Consider the following 22,648-nt stretch of genomic DNA (forward strand, 5'->3'; position numbering starts at 1 on the left):
AAAAAATGGCAAAGATGAGTTTTCAAATCTTTGATACAGAAACAAAACTGTTTCCTTGCCTTTTTTTTTTTTTTGCTGTGCTAGAAGGATTAAATGAGTATATGTCATTTTTCCTTCCACCAAAATCTGCTGCCTTTCCCCACAAACACTCTGAAAGCATTTAAGTAGTAAGAGAGGAGTTGATTCTGGGTGTAAAGAGTCAGCATGAAGAAACATGAGTGCAAGTGTAAACAAAGGAGGAAAGTGGGAAAGTGATGCTCCTAGAAAGGGAAGGATCTCCCTGTTAAAAAGAAGGAAGGTTGGAGGGAACAAGGATGAAGGAGGTTTACTGGAGGCAACCCCAGGAACTAGGAGCTGATCCCAGGGAAGTTGTCAAGATTAAAGAGGGCACTCCTGCCCAGGTTGGTGGAACTGGCACTGGGTCACCTGAGAAGCACACAGGAGGTCCCTATGCCAGGCCTTGGCAGGAATCCTGAATGGAACCAGCTGGAGGCCCCCTGGCTGGGACAGGTTATTAATGACATGTCTGTTACAGTTGGCTTATTGTATTGAGGTTCCTCATCCCCAATACCATTCTATGAAAAAAAGACCTTAAACATATTTTATTTGTGGCACAATTTCCACCCTCTACTCCTACCTCCTCACTTAAAAAAAAAAAAAGCAAAAACTTCAAGTAGCAATCAGTGATGCCTGCAAGTTGGGCCTTTTATCTAGAGCAGACCAAGAATTAAATATGAGGAATAGCCAGGTGCTCAGCATTTGCATGGATGAAGATGAGGCATTGATGCAGGCTGGACAGTGTGGCACAGTAGAGGAACAAAGCAATGAGCTGGGACAAAGAAGGTCCAACATGTGCTAAGGGCCAAAAAGGGAACTCCCAATATGCCATGACAGGCAGGACTGGGAGAGTTAGAGGAGGCAGGAAAGCTGTGACAGGAGGAAAAGGGGCAGCACAAAGGGATGCAGGGAGGCAAGCAAGAATGAAATGTTCGGTTAACTGATTTTTTTTAAAGGAGGTACTGGGAATCGAACCAGGACCTTGTACATGGAAAGCAAGCATTCAACCAGTGAGCTACACCCGCTCCCCAAAGTTTTGTTTCTTTTGGGGTGGATGGGTAGATGAGATTAATAATGGCACTTACATCAAGAAAGGCCAGGAGTACCTATGAGCTCTAAGGAGGAGGAGGAGTGAGCAGTGGGTACCAGGGTAAATAAATGTTCAGAGGAAGACATCCCTGGAGAGATGGTTGGGCATCTTCAGCATTCAGGAGGTAAAACTACCTTAGATAAAGGAAGGCATCTCCCAGGTAAAGTATACAGAGAGAAAGAAAAAGAGGTCAAAAGAAGATCCTTGGGGTACACCAGCACCGGGGAGCTAACCAAAATAGAAGCACTCCTCAAGAATGTGGAGAACCTAAGAGGTAAAAAGAGAATAGAAATAAAAAAACAAGGTGGGTATAGCAGTTTGATATTATTTATGAATTTTGAAAAGAGATATAGATTATGTTTGTAAACTGGTCTGCTCCTCTGGGTGTGATACCCCTTTAATTGTATTAAACCCAAAGGTATATGTTTACTTGATTAAATTAAGATTAGGGCTTTGATTCAGCCATGTCAGTAAGGTACGACCCAGGGTTGAGTCCCCGCTCCCTTGGTGGGGCTGTATATACAGACACTCACCCAAGAAGATACACAGAAGAAAATATACAGAAGATACACATGGGAAGAGAGAAGCTCCATATATGCCAGAGGAGAGTACTTTGTCACCTTTGATCCTGTGGCCCCAGGTAGAGAGATGAGCCATTTGCCTGGTAGTATGCAGCTGAAGAGACCAGAGCCCTGAGCAGCTGAGAAGGCCTGAAAAGAAATGAGCCCTCCAGCCTATAGCTGAGATTGGAAGGAGTTGGGCCGATGGAGCCTTAAGAAGAAGAGGAAGGCTGAACCCTCACAGAGATCGGTAACCATCTTGCTTCAAAACCTGGTGAGAAAATACCTCTTATAGTATCTTGAATTGGACTCTTCAGGACCTTATAAGCTTTTACCCCAAATAAATGCCTTTTATAAAAGCCAGCAGATTTTTGGTACTTTGCATCAGCACCTCTTTGGCTGACTAATATAGTGGCGGTGTGGTAAAGATGAAAATTTCTGAAAGAAAAGTTTGACTAATTGTCTCTGCCACCACAGAGATGCCAAGTAAGATGAGGGATGAAGGTTTTCTGTTGGATTTAGCAGGTAGGAGATCATTGGCATCCCCTGCAGAGTATTGAGAGTTGGGGTGAGGAAGGGAGGTGGCAGTGCTCTACAATTTTTCCCAGCAGCATTAATTTCAGGAGGAAGATGTGTGTTTGGGGAGGATTTTTTTTCAAATGGGGAAAGACAGATATAGTTACAGGTTGAGGGGAACAAGCGAGAAGAACATAGAAATTGAAAATCCAGTAAAGAACGAACAGTTTATGCAGCAAAATTCTGGAGAATAAGGGAGTGGGGTGGGACAAAGGTTTATGTAAAATTACATCTTGACCATGAAAGCGTGTGCAGGCCCTCAGAAGGACAAAGGAAGACTTAGCTAGTGAAACCTGAGGAGTTTTATGTTACAAATAGAAGCGTAGTTTATTACTGCATTGCCTATTTCTAAATATTATTGTATATGTCTTTCTAATTATTGTTATTAGGATAAGTTCTATGTAATTTTAAATTATCATTTAAAAAAAGCTAATTCCCTGCTGAGTGGATTGGCATTTCAAGGGTTTTTAAACAGTTGCTAACATTTTAATGCTATACTTCAATCATATGATTAACTGTTCCTTGTGTGGCAAAAAAGTTTATTTGAGCTGAGTGGTCACTGTCTTGACTTTAGATGATTTTAATGGGAGAATAATAAAGAGTTTGGCCAGAATGTGGGCTTCTTACCTTATGTAGGCTGATGACGTGTCACCTCCTGTGGTTAGAGACAGAAAATGGAAGGGAGGAAAATGGTGGTAAGTTCCTGCTCACGGCGTCACATGGAAAGAAGGCATTCACGTTTAGAAACCATTGAAAGGAATGAACGTCCATAACGTTTGCCCTTTCTGCTCTATGCCTTGACTGTTGGCTCATAAAATTTCTGACTCTTCTTTGAGAAGGAGGAGCAGTTTTCTTGACCAACAAGCCCTGGGAAGGGTCCATGCAGCCTTCATTGTCCAGAAACGAGACCCAAGGTCTAGTTTATTATAGAAACGCCATTGCTGGCTTTTACAGTAGAGTGTACCCTGGGGTGGGGGCATATTATGATCCTGAAGGACTCAGGAAACTGATGAATATGTTCCATGAATTTATCCGAATGACTAAATCCCTCAGCCCCCTCTTTCCAAGAGAGGATGTCCTGATACTGGAAGAGACCTTGCCCAAATGAGAAAAGGTTTCTCTTCTATTTTAAATTTGTGATTTATTGTTTGTTCTTCATATTAAATGGTTAACCTAATCTGTATTCTCAATTTTCTTCTCATTTCCTTTATCTTAGAAGAAAGGGAATAGTGAGAATGGGGACAGCTTTGAAGCATGAAGTACGGGCTGGCCTTCTTTGTCCATTCTCTCCGGCCCCATCACTTCCACTGGCAGAGAAGCAGGATGGAACATTCTGGGCAGAGTGAACTAGGGGAGCAGAGGAACTAAGCTGCATGACATGGACAAACTAGCGGGATAAAGCTTGAAAAAATGGGTTGGAGCCAAATGGTGGAGGCTCTTTTTTTAAAAAATATTTTTAAAATTTATTTTTAAGAGATACATAGACTACATAAAATGTTACATTAAAAAAAAAAGATGAGATGTGGAGGCGTTTTCGGGACTTGGAGTTGTCCTGGGTGGTGCTGCAGGGACAATTACCGGACATTGTAGATCCTCACATGGCCCTCTGGATGGAACATGGGAGAGTGTGGGCTATGATGTGGACCATTGACCATGAGGTGCAGCGGTGCTCAGACATATAGTCACCAAATGCAATGAATATGTTATGATGATGGAGGACAATGTTGCTATGGGGGGAGTAGTGGGGTGAGGGGGGTGGGGGGTACATGGGGACCTCATATTTTTTTAATGTAATATTTTAAAAAATGAATTTAAAAATTAATTAATTAAAAAAAATATAGGGGATCCCATATGCCCCACTCCCCACACCTCCCACTTTTCCCACATTAACAACTTCTTTCAATTAGTGCAATACATTCATTGCAATTGATGAACACATTTTGGAGTATTGCCACATAGCATGGATTATAGTTTACATTGTAGTTTACACTTTCTCCCACTCCATTCTGTAGGTTATGGCCAGATATGTAATGGCCTGTATCTGTCTCAGCAATGTCATTCAGGACAATTTCGGTGAAGGCTCTTGAAAGTCATAATATAGGGTTTGGACTTGGTCATGAGCAGTAGGGAGTCCCCAAAGGCCTCAGGAGATGAGAGATATGATCAGATTTATCGTTTGAGCGGGTGACTTTGGTGCAGGTACAGATGATGGGTTGGAAAAGAGGCCAGGAGATTGGTTAGAAGGCAATATACATACTGTAGGAGAGAGGATGATGGCCCAAATTAAGGCAGGTTTGTTTTGTTTTGTTTTTGTATTTGCTTTTGTTTGTTTGTTTTTAGGAGGCAGGGGGATTGAAACCAGGACCTTGTGTATGTGAAGCAGGTGCTCAACCACTGAGCTTCTTCCACTTCCCAAGGCAGTTTTGATATAAAGGAGAGGATGGGGCATGGTGGAAAAATTATACTGGAGAAAGTATTCATGAGACATAGTTTTATGAAAGGCAAAAAGGATAAGTGAAGGGAAAAATAATGGGCTAAATTATGAGTCTAAAAAAAAGAAGTAATTCACTGGAGGAGAGATATTTAGTGCTTTTTTTGTTAAATATATTGAACTTGAAGTGTCCTTTTGACATTCATGTGAAGAAGTCTAGAATCTTGTAGTTGAAGCCCAGACAAAAAACTTGGGACTGAAGATAATTATTTGGAAGTCATCAGCATAGTCAAGATTGGTAGAAAATTTAAGAAGTGGATGAAATTGCCTTAAGAGTATTGTCATGGAAGAAGAGACAACCTAGGACAGAACCTTGTAGTTTAGGAATTGCCAGGAAATACAAAAAAGAGCCGTGTGAAGTGGAAGAACCACGCTGCAGAAGCCAAGGAGAAGCATCATTTAGAAAGAATATTCAAGGGGAACATTGAGTTTCCTTTAGTTGAGCTATCAGGAAGTCACGAGAGGACTTTTTTGTGTGTGTGTGTGGCCTTTTAAGGAGGTGGTTTCCAAGGAACGAGAGGCAGGAATGAGATCCTAGTTGGTTGTAGCTTGGATGGAAGACCAGCAGGCAAAATTGGAGCACAAAAACTACTCTTGGGAAATTTTTTTTTTCTCTGAGGTACTAGGGCTGGGGATTGAACCAGGGATCTTGTATGTGGGAAGCCACCTTTCTATCACTGAGTCACATCGGCTATCCTGAATTGTTTTTTTCATTTGTTTGCTTGTTTGTTGTTTGTTTTTTTTGTTTTGTTTTTAGAATGCACCAGAAACCAAACCTGGGACTTCCCATGTGGGAAGCGGGTGCTCAATCACTTGAGCCACATCTGCTCCCAGGAAAAGATTTTATAGTGAAGGAAAGGAGCAAAATATAGCTTGAATGGATGAAATTTCCATTTGTGTAGCTTGTTAGTTTGCAAAACATGTTTACTCCTATTAGCTCTCTTGGTTCCCAAAGCAGGTCCATGGGGTAGGAAACGCAATATGCCTGGGAGTAAAATGAGGTCAAAAAGAGGTTAAAGACTTGCTCAAGTTCTGTCTGTAGCAAATAAGCAGAAGAACTAAGTTTGGAATTCAGATCATTTTTCTCCTAAGCCAATGTTCTTTCCACTGTGCCCAAAAAAAAAAATTTCTTAAGTGTTTGACCTATAAAGGAGGTTTTTGAGCTCCTTGCTATGGAGTTTTCACCTTATCCAGGGGACAATGGAGAGTAACTGAAAGGGGTTGTGTAAGGAATGGCATGTTTAAGTCAGTGCCCAAGGGAAACAAATCTGGCAGTGAGGTGTAGGATTTCTCAGGGAGGTAGATGGCTTAGGACCCGACTTCAAACCTGGGCACCGCTTTAAGTAAACACCAATCTCGGGGTGAGGAAGTTATTTCCCTTTCAGCTCTCTTACCCCTCTTCTGTTTGTGTTAAGCAGAAGGTCTCAGATTGCCAATATGTTTTTAATGCTTCTCAGATTCTCTCTCATCTCCCATGAACACAAAGAGAATATAGTCCTTAAATGTTTGGAGGACATTTGCAAACAACTGTATCTAGCTAGAATTTGATTACATTGTATTATTTCACTCTTTATTTTTATGGTTACTTTCTACTTACGACAAGTCACACTGATTTTTCATTTATGGTAATTGTAGAAAATTTACTATTAAATGCATTTAAGTAAGAAAGTGAAATTAAGGGAGAACAGTAAGTAAATTTTAAGACAGGAAATACATATGTGGGGGAAAATACTGTGATTTTGTACTCTGACTGAAGTGTGGGCAATTCTGGTCTTGAAGATTATTGCAGTAAGAGTAATGAGGGTTTAGACTACGGTAGGATGGCAGCAATGGAGAAGGAGGAGAAAAGAAGGCTGTGTTAGACATTATAAGGAAGGTAAAACAGAGAGTGTGCTATATCTCTGGGGGTATTTTCAGCATCACTTTTAGCATCAATAATAGAAAACTTAAACAAAATGGGTTACAACGAATTGATTATTTCATGTGTGACGGTTAAGTTCATGGTGGGAAAACTGGTGACAAAAAGGTATGGGGAGAGGTATGTGGATAGACATTTCTGAGGAGCAAAAACATGGAGTATTTGTGTCCCATGTGAATGCTCAGCAGAGGCTGACTTCAGCATAGGAGGATTTTAATAATCAAGTAGAGAGGATGACCTGTCTGTGGGCACCAGTTGGCCTCTTTCCCCAGTCACTCCTGCCATTGCCCAATGGGCGCATGAGTAAAGTGGTGATGGTGGTAGAGATGGAGGTTATGCATGGGCTCAGCAACATGGACTTCCATTCACCAAGGCTGACCTCACTACAGCCACTGCTGAGTGCTTAATCTGCCAGCATCAGAGACCAATACGCTGTCTTTGACATGGCACCATTTCCCCGAGGTGATCAGCCTGTTACCTGGTGGCATGTTGATTACATTGGACCACTTGCATCGTGGAAAGGGCAGTAGTTTGTTTTAACTGGAATAGACACATACTCCAGATACGGGTTTGCCTTCCATGCACAAAATGTTTCTGCCAAACTACCATCTGTGGACTTAAAGAATGTCTTATCCACTGCCACAGTATTTCACACAGCATTGCTTCTGGGAACCCACTTCATGACAAATGAAGTGTGGGAATAGACATATGTCCATGGAATTCACTGGTCTTACCATATTCCTCCTCATCCTGAAACAGCTTGAATGACAGAATGGTGAAATGGCTTTTCTTTTTTTGTAAAAAGATTTTTTCCTTAATTATTATTATTTTTAAAGAAGCTTTAGATTACATAAATGTTTCACAAAAAATATAAGATTCCCACATACTTCTCCCCCTCCCTTGCCTACACTTTCCTCTATTAACAACCTCTTTCATTAGTGTGGTACATTTGTTACAATGGATGAACACATGTTGAAGCACTGCTATGGTCTATAGTTTACATTTTGCACTGCACAATTTTATAGCTTTTGACAACCGTTATTATGGTCTGTATCTATCTGAAATGGCCTTTTGAAGACTCAATTATGGTGTGAACGGGGTGGCAAAATCTTGCAGTGTAGGGGCAGCATTTTTCAGAAGGTTCTATGCTCCAAATCAGCATCTACTCTATGGTGCTGTTTCTCCCATAGCCAGAATTCACAGTTCCAGGAACAAAGGGGTGGAAATGGGAGTGGTACCACTCACTATTACCCCTAGTCATCCACTAGAAAAATTTTTGCTTCTAGTCCCCACAATCTAAAGCTCTGTTGGTCTACAGGTCTTAGTTTCAAAAGTAGGAGTGCTTTCCCCAGGAGACATAGCAAGTATTCTATTTAACTGGAATTTAAGACTGCCACCCATCCACTTTGGGCTTCACATAACTCTTAATCAACAGGCAAATAAAGGAATTATTATATTGCTGGGGTGATTGATCCTAATTATCAAGGGGAAAAAGGACTGCTACTACACAATGGAGGTAAAGAAGAGTTTGCCTAGAGTACAGGATCCCTATGGGATCATAGGGAGTCTTTTAGTCTTACCATGCCTTGTGATAAAGTCAATGGGAAACTGCAACAACCCAATTCAGACAGAACTACTAATGGCCCAGAAACTTCAGGAATGAAGGCTTGGGTGACCGCACCAGGCAAAGAACCATGACCAGTTGAGGTGCTTGCTGAGGTCAAAGGGACAATGGAATGGGTAGTGGAAGAAGGTAGTTATAAATGTGAGGTATGGCCACATGGTCAGTTATAGAAGTGAGGACTGGAATATCTTCCTTGTTTTTTAATGAATATATATATATTGATTTAATGAAGATATATATATATATATACACATATATCTTTGTTTTCTTTCCTACTTTATCCCCTTATCATATAAGTAATACTAACTTTATGTTAGCATTTAAGTAACAGGATATCAAGTTTAAGAGTGAATATTACTCAAGGACTTGCACCCTTTTCTGGGGAAAGAGTGCATTTCTGGTTGTGTGCAGGACAGTTGAATTATGTTAGGGGAAAATATGACTGTTATTGTTTTTATTTAGAGATTAAATATAGTTTAAGGAGATGTATATGGGTACCTAGTAGACAAGGGGTGGACTGTGATAGTCAATTAAATTCATGTGTCAAATTGGTTAGATTATAATGTCCAGTTGTTTGGTCAAGCAAGAACTTGCCTGATTGTTACTGTGAAGATATTTTGTGGATTTAAATCATCAGTAAATTGATTGCATGTACAGCTGATTACATCTACAATCAACTAAGGAGATTGCTTTCAACAATGAGAGAAGTCTCATCCAATCAGTTGAAGACCTTGAAAGTAGAACTGATGATTTCAGCAGTGAGAAGGAAGAATTTCCAGCTCTACTTCAGCCAGCCAGCTTCTCTTGGGCAATTCATTGTAAACCTTCACTGGAGTTCCCAGCTTGCAGTCTGCCCTATGGAATTTGGACTTCCTTATCCCCACAGTTGCGTGAGCCAGTTCTGATGATGGTTCTGTTTCCCTGGAAAACCCTAAGTCAAACATCACGTAACATAGTGTGGCTTGAGAATTGGTTAAGTCAGAGATTCATTGACCTCACCAAGGACTCAGATTCATGCGTAAACCATCACTGCAAAGGGGAATCAAATTACCTAATTAACCTAGGCCAATTAAGATTTGTTTTCTGAGCTAAGGATAAAGGTTCTTTCCCTGAAGGATAGACTTCTCAATATAATAGGGGTTCTGTTAACAAATATGGCTGGTAGGCAGTCACCTGTGTCTTTTTACAACCACTAGGGAGTCTTAGGTTTTCTCCACATGTCAGTAGTTCTAAAATTAACCTTGAACACAAGTGGGAAGCTCTTGAAACCTGTGTTTTTTTATTTTTAAAAATTTACTTGGCTCTTCTTTCCATGTGTTGGATTAAGGCAGAATGAAGTACTTCTACTGCAAAATCAACTTCTGGTTTAGTGATACACATTGGGGGTGCAATGCGGAATGTCTGGGGAAACAAAATAAAATAGAGCAACAAATTGGCATGGAATCAAATGTGATTTCAAGGAAATGCACTATACTAAGAATACAAAATCTTGTTTCCATGACATGCCTTATATTTCACTCACTGAGTTGACTTCCACTTCTCTCTGCAATGATATATCCAGGCCAGGCATTCTCTAGTTGCTGTAAAAATCTTTGTTTTTCTGAGGCTCATGCTATCTGCCTTAGCCTTTTCCTTTTCATCATCTATTCACTTCCTGGTCCTTCCACCACCTTTACTGAGGCCTTAGGCCCCTATCTCGACCCCATTTTAGCTATCACCAGGGATGACTTACAAGTCCATATATGCAACCCAGCAAACTAGCATTTCAGTTTCTTGATTGCTATGGCTCCCAGGACCTTCTTCACTCTTTTCCAAATATTCACACCCAATGCCAGTGCCATAAGCCTTCACTTCATCTGATATAACTCAATTTCTGATTCCCATTCCATTAAAATTTCAGTATCCTCCTTCCTCCATTCTCTTCAGGTCTATTGCCCCAACAAGATCTCTTCCTTCCCTTCCTATCCAGCTTGTAGACATGGTTGATTGTCCAGACTACTTCATCACCTCCTCCCTCATTTCACTTGCTTTCTGCCTTTCCTGATCAGGGCTATAATTGAACTGCTTGTTCCAATATAGATAGCTCGGAGCTCTTAGAGAAGATCACACAGCTGGGCACACTGACACCACTGGATATTCAGGGCCTCCAACTTCTGAACTTCTGCTGGTCCCGTAAGTTTTTCTCGTCCTCTGTTAGTTTCCTTTCTCATTCTATTTTTTTTTTTTTAATCTAAATTCCCTTCTTTGTTACCTAACGTGGGAGGTTTCATTTATTTTATTTATTTATTTAATTTTTAAAAAGATTTATTTATTTATTTCTCTCTCCTTCCCCTCCCACCCTGGTTGTCTGTTTTCTATGTCTATTTGCTGCGTCTTCTTTGTCTGCTTCTGTTGTTGTCAGCGGCACAGGAATCTGTGATTTCTTTTTTCGTTGCGTCATCTTGTCGTGTCAGCTCTCCGTGTGTGCGGAATCTGTGATTTCTTTTTTCGTTGCGTCATCTTGTCATGTCAGCTCTCCGTGTGTGCGGCACCATTCCTGGACAGGTTGCACTTTCTTTTGTGGCACCATTCCTGGGCAGGCTGCACTTTCTTTCGCACTGGGCGGCTCTCCTTACAGGGCGTACTTGCATGTGGGGCTCTCCTACGCTGGGGACACCCCTGCATGGCAGGGCACTCCTTGCGCGCATCAGCACTGCGCCTGGGCCAGCTCCACACGGGTCAAGGAGGCCTGGGGTTTGAACCGTGGACCTCCCATGTGGTAGACGGACGCCCTAACCACTGGGCCAAGTCTGCTGCCTCCTTTCCCATTCTAAACCTTATCATTCTTCTCAGTTTCCTTGCCCAACTCTACCCCCTTCACTCTATTTCATAGACAATATTGTCTCATACTTCTCAGAGAAAGTTGAACTGATTAAGATCTCTCAGCTTTTACCTCTTCCCTGAAGGTTCAGAGAATGAAGTGTCTCTCCTGTTCAAATCCAACTCTGTGCCCCTGATCTCCAATACCTCCTCTACCTTCACTTCAGCAATCATCTCTTTCTCCTCTTTTGTCTTTGACTTTTCCTCAACCTCACCTCAGCCTATAACAAACAGGCTTAAAATTCTCCTAACCCAAATCTAAACCTCACCAAGTAAATATCTGAACTGACTCCCTCAACCCCTTCTAGCTACCACAAAAATGCTATCCTCCTGCACTGATCCAAATTTAGGTTAAAAAGACTGGTTGGTGCTTGCATATTCACCATTATTTTTCACTCACTCCCCTACCCTGCCCCCAGCCACACCTCACCGCACGGCAGTCTGGCCTCTGTACCTTTCAGCCTTCTGATGCTCCCCTCACTACTCATAGGTTGATGACTCCCAAATCGTGGTCTGCAGCTCAGCCCTTTCCTCTGAGCCACAGACTTGTATACAGAACAGAAGGCCCATAAACACTTCAGATGGAATGTGTTCATCTTTGCCCTCCCTGAACCAAGCTAGCCAGAATGGGTTTAGTCTGACTCTCCCTCTTTCTTCATATCCAAATTCTGTCCATTTTTCTTCGAGAATGGTTTTAGAATGTCTCCTCTATCCCTGCTAGGTTTAGAGAACATCACCTGCCCCCTACCTACCCTCCCCGCTTCTGGTTTTGTCCTCTAAGATTTATGCCTTCCCCATCCCCCATCCCCACCAGGAAAATTCACAAATCAGACTGCCTGAGTTTGAATCCTGATTCTGCCCTTTACTAGTTGTGTGGCTTGCGCTATTTTCCAGAACTCTCTGTGCTTCTTTTTCCTCAACTATAAAATAAGAATAATACTAGTACTTATTTGAAGGCTTATTGTGAGCTATAAATGAATCATTACGTGCCGAGTATTTAGAAAAGTGCCAGGCAAGTATTAATAACAAGGGCTTCTTATTACCTCTTCAGCCTCATTTCTTCCCCATTTGCTGCCTCAAGCCCTATACTCCAGTCATTCTAGAGTTCTTGCAGCTCTTTGCACTCTGCAATACTTCTATGCATGCTTCAACTGTTTCCTTTATTATTCAAGGCACAGATTAGCCAGAAAGACCGCTGAACAGGCTCTTCTCTTTCCTCCTATAATATGCTTTTTAGATCTTCCGTTGAGCTTACTACATTTTGTTGTAGTTTTCTGTTTCTTTTTCTCCTGTCAGTCAGCGAAGGTTGGGACTAGATCTTATTTGTCATTGTAGCTTTAGTATCCAGCATCACACCTGCCACTTAGTGCACAATAAATGTTGGCCAAATAACTAAGGGATAACTAAGGAAACAATTAGTGGTTTTATGTCTTAATAAGCTGCACACTTTAGGATTTTTAATCATTACATTACAGTCTGATAGGTTCAGAAAAATATTTATGACTATGACTAGGAAAAACCCACAGAGCTTATTTCAGGAAAATTTCTCATTCTGGTTTTGTATAGCATAGTTTGGATTTGGAATGGGGATCTTGCCAGTGTGAGGAAGTTAGGAACAGATGGCTTCACAAAGGGCAGCAGCAACCTGCGAGGGGAGGGCAGGGCGAAGAATGGGGGCCTAACAAAGAATCTGTACTGGGCTTCCCCAGGTAAGGGATGAGGAAGGTCTCTGGAATCTCCCAGCCCCAGGGTGAAGACAGTGGGAGTGGCTGACGTGGAGTTCTGCATTAGGATCCCGCCCAGGTGGATCCCACCCCTCCTGCAGGGGTCAGCTGGGCCTGCCAGGGCTGTTTGGTCCAGGGCTTTTTGGTCCAGGGCTGTTTGGTCGCTCTCAGCCACAGCAGCCATGATAAGACAGGTGTCAGGTTTCATCAAGTCAGAGCCCAGGGCTCTGCTAGATTGGCACTAACAGTGGCTAGAATTACTTCATACCTGAAATAAATTATTTGTTGCATGACTATTGTAACCTTTTTTAAATGGCCTGTACTGTAAATCCTCTGGTTTGTCTGGGTAGTTTGTCCTCTATACCTAGTCTCCTCAAGCAAAGAAAACCCAACCATTTTGACACAGCTCCCCCTAGTGGCCTGAAGGCATCACTGCCCTTTTCTTTTCATACCACCTGAGCATTATTTCCTGGAGGATGCACAAACACAACTGGTCCCAGCATCGGGAAATCAGAGAGATGCTCATCTAAAAGGACAGGAAAAAACCAGGCTTCCCCTTACCTGATAAAAAATGCCTCCTCTGCCAATTAGGAGCCCCATGTCCTTGCAGTCCTCATGGATTTGATTTATTTCTTCAAGAGGAAGAGGCTGGCGGCTCGTCTGTAAATAAAATTTAAGAACAATTGTATTTGGCATTTGAATGGTCGGTTGAGGCATAATTTCCCAGAGAAAAAGAAAAAGCAACTCAGGCAACCAGTGCCTTTCTTCTTTCCCCTTTCTTCTTTTTCTGTAATTGAATAAAACTGTTAATCGCTGGGCCAGATTTTTTGGGGGAGTATTATGAAAAATATTTGTTTTTATCCTAATCCATCCTAAATTTCCAAAGAAAAAATGAAGTTCAGTGCAGATAGCCATTGAATCTTGGCTCTGTGAGTGTTTACTCTAGGAGTTTTGAATTAGGAGTCTGCTTTGTTTTTGTGGAAAGTCTCCTCAGCTCTTCACGTTGATACGGCCATGTGGAAAGCTCATTGCGAAGTCCAGGAAAAGGCTCAGTAGTTGCACAACAGCATGGGCAGGCCAGGCTTCCTCTGGGCCACAGCACAACCTGGGCAGCTGGGGGTGGGTCCAGTGTGTCCTCAACTCCCCTGCTTGTGGAATTTGCTCCTTCTCCCCCAAAACTTAATCTCCAGGGTTAAGAAAGCTAAGCACTTCAGGAGCCCGGGGATCTAGGCATCTGACGTTTCGTCCCCTACTAGCCTGTTCAGACAGGCTGGTATGCCTGTGGTGACTTCGGGCTGGGGCCCTGTGTGTCCCCTGGGTTCCCAGCCTGTGAGTACTGACACCTTCTTCTACCTCAGTCACTTCAAGTCTGACTCTCCGTCTGCATTACCTGGAAGACTTTACAATCTACCGATATTTAGGCGTCAGGCTAGATCTACCAAATTGGACTATTATGTTGAAAATGCTCATTAGATGACTGGCATAAAAACCTGCTCTAATCCTTTTTTTTTTTTTAAATTAGAAAAGTTGTAGTTTTACAGAAAAATCACGTGTCACATCCACATCCATAGTTTTCCTTATTAGCAATTCTTTGCAATCGCACGGTGGCTTTGTTACAATTGATGAAACGCTATTTTAACTATTCGGTTGACTATAGCCCATGATTTACATTAGGTTTCCCTGTCTAGTTGTCTTCTGAGGGCTGAGTGCTGGGTCTGGCGACCGCTCCCCTTAGCACAGCTGCAAAAAGCCCCCGCGGTAGGCCCAGCACTGGGGCAGGCTCTCTGGTTTCAGATACATCAGGCATGGTCCTTGCTGGAGGGTCAGCTCAGCCATCTGTGAGAGGCAGAGGAAGGCTCTCTCCAGTGCTCCTCAGGGCTTCCCACCCTTCTTCTAGGATTTACTATAGATCTCCCCCGCCCCCCGCAATAGTAACCTTTTCCATTCAGTGTCAAGTGTCAGTGTCTGAGATCAGAATAAGGCTGGCTCTCCCTGAGATGTTTGCATTGTTTTGTCTGTCTTAAAGTTTTAAGATAAAGACCAAAAAAAAAAAGTTTGAGCTTTCAGACTCCTGGATAATGGGGTGGGGGAAAGGCCACATTGGACCTCAAAATGTCACCTTGTGTGCTTGCTTGCCCCTGAGATTTTTCTCTATTAGAGAGGGAAGATGAAAATATGACAAAATAATTTAGGCCTAAACGGGAGGAAAGGATAGAAGTCAAATATGATTGCAGGGGAGACAGGTCAGAGGGGGCCAGCACCATCTGGAAAGTTTCCTGAGGAAAGGCTGGGCTGGTGCTTGCCCAACAGAAGGATCTGAATAGGTGTAGGTGGAGTTTGTTTGGCCTCATCCTGACATTGGTCTGGGTTTCCCCCCTGCCCCCTCCCACCCCCAATCTTGCCTGTTTAATCATACTGAGGCTCAAATGCCGTGACTAATGGAACATTTTGTATGCATTCCTCAGAAAAAAGTAGGGTGGGAAACTCTAGCAAAGCCACAGGGCAGCCTGTTCAGGCCCTTTTGCTTAAACCTGGGTCCCAATTGCTTGATAATGAAGTGGGTATGTTAGTAATTAAAAACCTGCTTTGGTGTGCAATGTAGACCTAGGTTTATCTCTCTTGTTTAAAAAAAAATTTTTTTTAAGACTTCAAACAGTACAAAAGTACAGCAACTAAAAACTGAAAGCTTCTTTTCCCTTAAACCCACTTCTGGTTTTTAAAAAATATATATGAATACATCTATATGCATATTTAACTTTAAAAAAATGAATCACATTATAATATTCTGCAGCTTGTTTTTAAAATTTTACAATATATTTTGAGCATTTTTCCATGACTGTGTATTTGCATTGTTTTCTCAAAGGTCCCCTAGGATTTCACTGTTTGTAAGTAATGTAATTTGTTCAATCTCTTTTTGCTGGGAATTTAGGTTGCATCCAATTTTTCATGATTATTATATAATTTTACATACTTTTGTGAAAATTTTAGAATATATTTCAAGAATTGGAATTGCTAGGTTGAAATGTAAAGATAATTTAAATTTTGCTAGATAACAGCCAAATTGCTACCCAAAAGGGCCATACCAAATGACAACCACTCCAGTAGTGTCTGAGAGCACCCATCCCTTGGATTTGTCTGGACCGCATTATAGCTGTTATTACCACAGGAATGTGGTCAGAAGTGTTTCGGGGCCGGAAATAACCAACCAGCACCTATAAGGCCTTTACCATTTCCGTGTTTCCCGGCCTCCAAAGCACACAGCACATTCAGGAAAATAAGATCTTTGTACCTGAAAACCAGAATACGTGGTGCAAAAGGTTATTTCACAGGAGCTCCTTAGACAGTAAATGCTAGAGGAATTCTCAGAGGGTTGGAATCTACGTATGGGGCAGTAGCAAAGACAAGCTTTAAGGAGGAGGGGTGAAGAAGAGTTAGCTCTTGAAAAGCGCTAGGATTTCCACAGGTAGAGATGGAGAGGAGAGGACTACATTCCATGCTTGAGGAGAAGCTTGAGGGACATCTGATGAAGGAGAGAGAATGGCATCTGAGGGGACAATGAGTAGAACTAGGGAATGGAGGAGCTGGGATTTCAGTCTGGCCTCAGAGCCTGTGCTTATAACTAACAAAGGGCAGAACTAGGGCAAAAAGAGCTCATTTTAGAGATACTATTTTATAAGCTGCTTTATTTTTTACAATATACTTTATATATCTTTCCATGTCAAGTCTATATCATTGCAGTAAGGGTGTGCCATAAGTTATTTGTTCTCTGTCAAGGGCCATTTGGGAAGATTCCAGTGTTGTACTATTATAAATAAAGTGCTGATGAACAGCTTGTTCATTTATCTTTGAGTGCCCAAAGTTGGGTTTAGAAGAGTGGAGAGGGAGCACCCCCTCCTCTCTTGTTGGGCTTTCCTCTCTGGAGTCTACACCTGAGGAGTCTAGGTATCTTTGAGGGAGCTCCTGGAGTGGGGCATAGGATGGGTTCTTCCAAGGCCCCAAAACAACCCTTGTACTGGGCCCAAAGGTGAAGATAAGTAGGTTATGGCTTGTGACCCAGAGGGCCTTGTCTCCTATTACTTTTTTTTCCCCTGTTGTCTTCTTTTAGTTTGAAAAGCGTCTTTAAGCATTCCAGCTTTGTACTGGCTCTGCTAGGTGGAATTAATGGGAGAGTCTTAGGCCCATGGTCTGGTATGAACCCTGCCAAGCTAGGGCGATGTGGCCAGAGCAAACAGCAAGAGATCACTCAGGGGGAAGCTGGAGCTCTGTGGACAAGAATTAGGACTGCATGTTTGGTCTGGCTACAGCTGCCATGTTGAGATTCTCATACTATTGCTCTCCTTAGGATCTAGACTTTGTTTTTTTGTGGAAGAAAGTGACAATTTCCTACCTGCATGGGCTGTAGGGGCAGCTATAGAAACAAAGGGACAAAAGGAAGGATTTGAGCAACACAGTAAGGAAATTATTAATGAGGTTTGTTGTTAGAAATAAGGGCAGGCGAAGGAGTTATAGCTTATTTTGTGGTTTTGAGGCGGGGTAACTGGGAGAACCGTGGAGAGTGAAAGGCAAAAACAGTGACCAAGGGATGAATAACTGGTTTTGGGGAAAATGCTAGGCTCGATTGTTGTCATGTTGTATTTTACGGAACATCAGAGAATATCAGAAAGATTCCTCCCTGGTTACTTGGGAGACCAAAACCCATTCACAAACAAAGAAACACAAAACACAGTATGTCATTAAAACCCCACTCAACCCAGTACCACAACCTGTTTCTAGCCCTTCTCCCGTACTTGCATTAACTCTCTGGATCACTTGTCCCTCTCCAAATAATTTCCCCCTTCTCCATATTTCCAATTCCAAATATTCAGTACTTCATAGCCAATGATCTTGATCCAGTCTGACACAATTAATTCCCTTTCCAAATACCCTCCCTTTAGAATCCTTGACCATCTGCTAGCATTTTGTTTATACTCAACACTCTCTACCAGTCTCTACTGGGCTTTGATGAATCTGGCTGTCCTCATATGCTCTCTCCCCGAGCTTTCAGCTGATGCTTCCTTCTTTAATTCCTACTACGCCAAAACAGCAACACAGAGCAGCAGGACAGAACCCACCTTATCCTTCACCATTTCTATTCCTATCATGAGGCCTTTGCCTCGGACGTCTCCCACGATTTCAAATTCATCTCGCAGCTTGGCAAGCTTCAGTAACATATAGGTACCAACTTCTTGACTGTTTTCCTGTAGACAGTTTTCTTTAATCACCTGTTGAGAGAGCCTCAAATAATTTTACATGAAAAAACATTTTCTAAAATTGACTGAGAAGCCTGGACCCTCTTTGCAGTACCAGAAAAATGGAACCCAAGGCAGAGTCTACAGCGGCCACATTAGGGCTACAGAATGATTTGCTGTGAAGAGAAACAAATTTTCCAGCAGGAATGCATGTTTTCTCTCATCCCTCTCACCTCCTTGGGTGAGTAAGAAGCTAGGAAAGAAGAAAGGACATGTCTTTGCAGTCAGTAATACAGAATTTGGATTTCCGAGGTTCGGTGTTACAAGGTTTTGCCACGACCTGGGCTACAGTGGTGAAGAAGACAAACATTCCGGCCCTGATTTTCCTTGCATGTGGGGGTAGTAGAGCCTGCTCTGAGGGAAGACATGGCATGGGCCCTTGCTTGCTTAGAAGCTTGTTTTTCTTTGCCTAGCAGCCCTCAGCTGGATGCAGCGCTCAGCCAGACACAGGCTCTTAGAGCCCACATGCTGCCATGCAGGGCTTTGAACACCTCAGCTGAGCTGAGCTAGAACCAGGGCAACTGATGACAGCTCCCCTCACAGCAGAGACCTATGATTCTTGACAAGATCTGTGAAATACACTTTACATTGAGCTGACAATAATTGCACGCCAACTTTGATGTGCTGAAGAGCTGTTTGTTCGCCTAAGCCTTCTCTACCTTCTAAATTGGTTCTGGTGACACGAACACCTAATAAACAAGTTGGCCATGCCTACAAAATGAAATAAATGACACACGTCTACCCACACTTTCTCATCCTGTCATTTAGTTGTATTTGGAGATAACTATTTACTTATTGAGGGCAGCTTTTATTTATTTATTTATTTAAAATACCTTTACATATAATATGTTGAGTAGGTTAATCATGTAGTAAAATGATGCTCGCTGATCCCTGGTGCCCCAGACTCCAAGTTCCCCTCCCTGTAAACAGCACTATTATTAATTTATTGTGCATCCTTCCAGATATATGTTGTACCTCTTTAAGCAAATTCTATCATATGTATTAGCAAGGCCATTTGAAAAATGAGACATCAGGCTAAATTAACAGGGTATGGCTGAAGAGTTTTTCATAACAGCTCAATCACCTCATTGGAAAGGTACATGAGACAGGGCCAAAATTAAAGTGAAAACAATTTTAGCAGGTGGTAACTGTCCATGGCACAGCACCCAGATAACAGGTACATTTCAGTGCCACCAGCTGACTAGGGACATGTTTATATTTTCCCCAGACATGTGAGGTTAATTGTACATTATTTCCTATCCAATACTTCCTGCATCCAAGCTAGATCTTAAAACAGAAGGGTGGATAGGGGGAGGGATGCAGAATAATAACTGGAAATCGAGTTAAACTCATAAGCTAGAAATTCACTTTTTACCTTAGTGATGTACTGTGATAGAATTCTGATAATGTGTGTATGTTTGAAGCAGTCATTGGTGCAACAAGAGCATGTGATGGCAACATAGCTGCTGGAACATACCCCAAGCACGGCTGATCCGATGGCGCAGGCCAGGGGGCCTCCTCCAAAGGTGTTGAAGTGAAATAGGTGTTTCGCCAAAGACTTGGCAATCTCTAGAGGGAAAAAACTCAAAGGTAGATAAATAATAACACATTATGATGCACAATCTCCTATCAGACAATTTGGATTATATTTAATTTCACGTTATAAATGACATTGTTTCCAATTTATTCTTTATCCACCTAAGAGTGGATAAGGAAAAACAGACTATTTACTTGATGAAAAGTTTGATATCAAAATCATTAATATGTTGTGTGAAGTAAAAATACCTTAAAACATGACTTATGGGAACTTACATGGAATCTTCCAGCTAAACCTCTTTTCCTGTGTTCCACTGTTAGGGTTAAGAAGGAAATATCAAGAAAACAACCACAGGTCAAGGATTTACTAACATAATTTCCAGGTTGTTCCAGAGCCAGTGTATATTCAATACATTGTACTTCATCTTCTACATACACATTTGTGTACCATTACAAAAGGTACCTTTTATACCAAGATAGCACAAGGCACTTATTATCCTGTAGTACCTCTTTTTTTTTTTCTTTTTAACGATACATAAACCACACAAAATGTTACAGTAAAAAATATAAGACATTCTCATATATCTCACTCCCCATTCCCTCCATTCCTCCCACATCAACTTCTTTCATTAGTGTGGTACATGCATTGCATTTGATGAGTACATTTTGGAGGATTGCTACACAGCATAGATTATGTTGTAGTGCCTCTTTAATGTGCTTAGTGTTGGCTGGGAAAATGGATGAAATCATTTTAAGATTTTCAACAATAAATGGCTCTTAAAAATGATCTTTTGGAAAACCTCACTAAAATGGAAAATGCCATTAATTCTAATGCTGTAGAATGTTCTGGCTAATTGCATAGAATTGCATTTGGGTATTTTATTGGTAAGACATCAACAGAGTAAACTGTCATTCTAGACCTTAAGTCTATAGCTTATTGATGTGACAGGACCAACTAAAAGTCTCCTTCAAGAATAAGATTTGAATGGAAGGTTCAAGGTTGATTTTGCTTTGTTTTTGTAGCACTTTTTCTTATACTTCCTCAGTGTGGTAGATTCCTGTATTTCATTGTGGAGGTGGGAGAAGAATATAAAGAATAGACTATTTCTCTTTCATTTTTTTAGAAATGCCCTGCATAGTTGCCATCACTGTTTCCAATCCACACAAGTTTAAATACATGTGTTTATACCATCACCAAGGCAGGAGGCCCAGAAGAAACCAGATTACCCAAAAGTCCCACCTGGAGTCGTCACAACTGCTGCCATGGGAAAGCCGTTCCCAATCCCTTTAGCCATGGTGACAATGTCAGGCAGGACATCATGGGTTTGGAAGCCCCAGAAGTGAGAACCCATCCTTCCAAATCCTGTCTGTACCTGATGGAAACAAATTTGAAACCACTGGAAACTTTTCAAGAGATGCTGTTTTTTCGGATTCTCTGATCTCTTCCCTTTCCTCCTCTTCCTCTCCCCCCGCACCGCCCCCCCCCCCCCCATCATTGTCATCATCACCATCATTGTACTATGATGGAGAAAATGCTTGGTCTGTGCCTGGGATTTTAGGCACCTCTGCCATTTACTAAATTAGTGCAATTCTGGCTATGTTGCTTAGTTCCTCTAAACCTCTAATTCATCTGTTAAATAAGAGTACTAATAATAATATGCCTCAGAGCTGTTGGAGATGGGGAGGGTATGTGTGATAAGACCTCTGGTGTGTAAGGCAGCCAGAGAAGAGGAGAGAAGCTGGATCTGCCCCAGGCTGCATGAAGCAGAAGTTACCATGGGACTGGGGCAGTGCCTCCTCGCCCGGATAGATTGGCCATCCTCTTCCCTGAGATCCCCTTTTCTTCCGGAAACTTGTGTCATGGCGAGGAGCCAGCTGAGCGGCTGAATACTGGATTGAACTCCTCTTATCTAGAAATTCTGGTTATTTGGACTGAGAGTTGACCTCAGCGTTGTGATTTTGGGCACGCGTCCCCTCTGCCTCAATGACCCTCTCCCTGCTTTTTCATCTCAGTACTCCTTGTCCTTGGAAACACCCTTCAGCATCACCTGGTGTAGGAAGCTTTTCCTGAGCCCCAGTGAGGCTCCCACTCAAAGCACCTTGGGCATGCTGCCATCAGAACCTTTCAAGCTATTACCACCAAAGTATGATGAACATGTCTGCTAGCAGAGTGCCTGATACGAAGGCACTCTTAGTGGCTAGTGATGCTTAGTGAACATGTTTGTAAAATGAACGAAGGAATGGCTCACACGCCTGATTGAAATAGCAATCAGGCAGACACAAATACCTCCATGCAAATTTCTGCCAGAGCCCTGTTGGTGAAGGTTCACTGATCTCCTTTTGGCTCTCTGTTCATTCTGGCTCCTCACTGTCTCTCCACACACACACATTACAGGTTGGCAAAGGGGTGTGGACATCTGAAGCTGAGCCTGAAAAGCCTTTAAAGGAGCAAGCTTCCTGCTCAGGCTTCCTTCTCATTTCCCTCCTCTTTCCCAGGTGTGCTGCAAAGGCAGATGTTAGGCTTAGAACTTAGAGGATGGTAGCCAAGGTAGCAGAAGGACCTAGACGTGGGAGTCAGGCAGACCAGGCTCCAATGCTGGGCCTCCCACTTCCTAGTCATGGACCTCTGGACAAGCTGATTAGTCTACCAGAAAGAGGTAACATAAGAAGAGGGCATGGAAGATCCACCCAGTTTGCCTGAGTGCCTTCCTTCTTTACTCCACCTATCAAAATACTATACGTAAGTGGTAGAAACAATGAAAAATCAGATTGCTTGGACAAAACATGAAATTGGGTAGACGACAAACCATGTGTGATCACCTGGGAAATATCAGTTTCACAGAATTTCCGAGTAGGACAGAGATGGACCATTCCAAGGTTTACAAACACAAATGTCTTGGGAGTAGTGGTGGCTGAAGGGCATAA

The 22,648-nt window shown here is 42.2% G+C and overlaps 1 protein-coding gene across 1 annotated transcript in view; it reads right to left on the minus strand.

The window, feature by feature from the left end:
- Window positions 1–9,576: 9,576 nt before the first annotated feature.
- AGXT2 (alanine--glyoxylate aminotransferase 2) overlaps window positions 9,577–22,648 on the minus strand; it is a 34,682-nt gene continuing 21,610 nt past the window's right edge. The window contains exons 10-14 of the mRNA XM_004453339.5: window positions 20,964–21,096; window positions 19,665–19,756; window positions 18,011–18,160; window positions 13,461–13,559; window positions 9,577–9,717 (exon numbers count right to left, since the gene is read on the minus strand). Coding sequence (XP_004453396.2) covers window positions 9,610–9,717; window positions 13,461–13,559; window positions 18,011–18,160; window positions 19,665–19,756; window positions 20,964–21,096 — 582 coding nt within the window. The 3' untranslated portion in view covers window positions 9,577–9,609. The remainder of the gene's footprint in view (window positions 9,718–13,460; window positions 13,560–18,010; window positions 18,161–19,664; window positions 19,757–20,963; window positions 21,097–22,648) is intronic.

The sequence above is a fragment of the Dasypus novemcinctus genome, chromosome 2 (assembly GCF_030445035.2).
Source record: "Dasypus novemcinctus isolate mDasNov1 chromosome 2, mDasNov1.1.hap2, whole genome shotgun sequence".
Taxonomy (NCBI): Eukaryota; Metazoa; Chordata; class Mammalia; order Cingulata; family Dasypodidae; genus Dasypus; species Dasypus novemcinctus.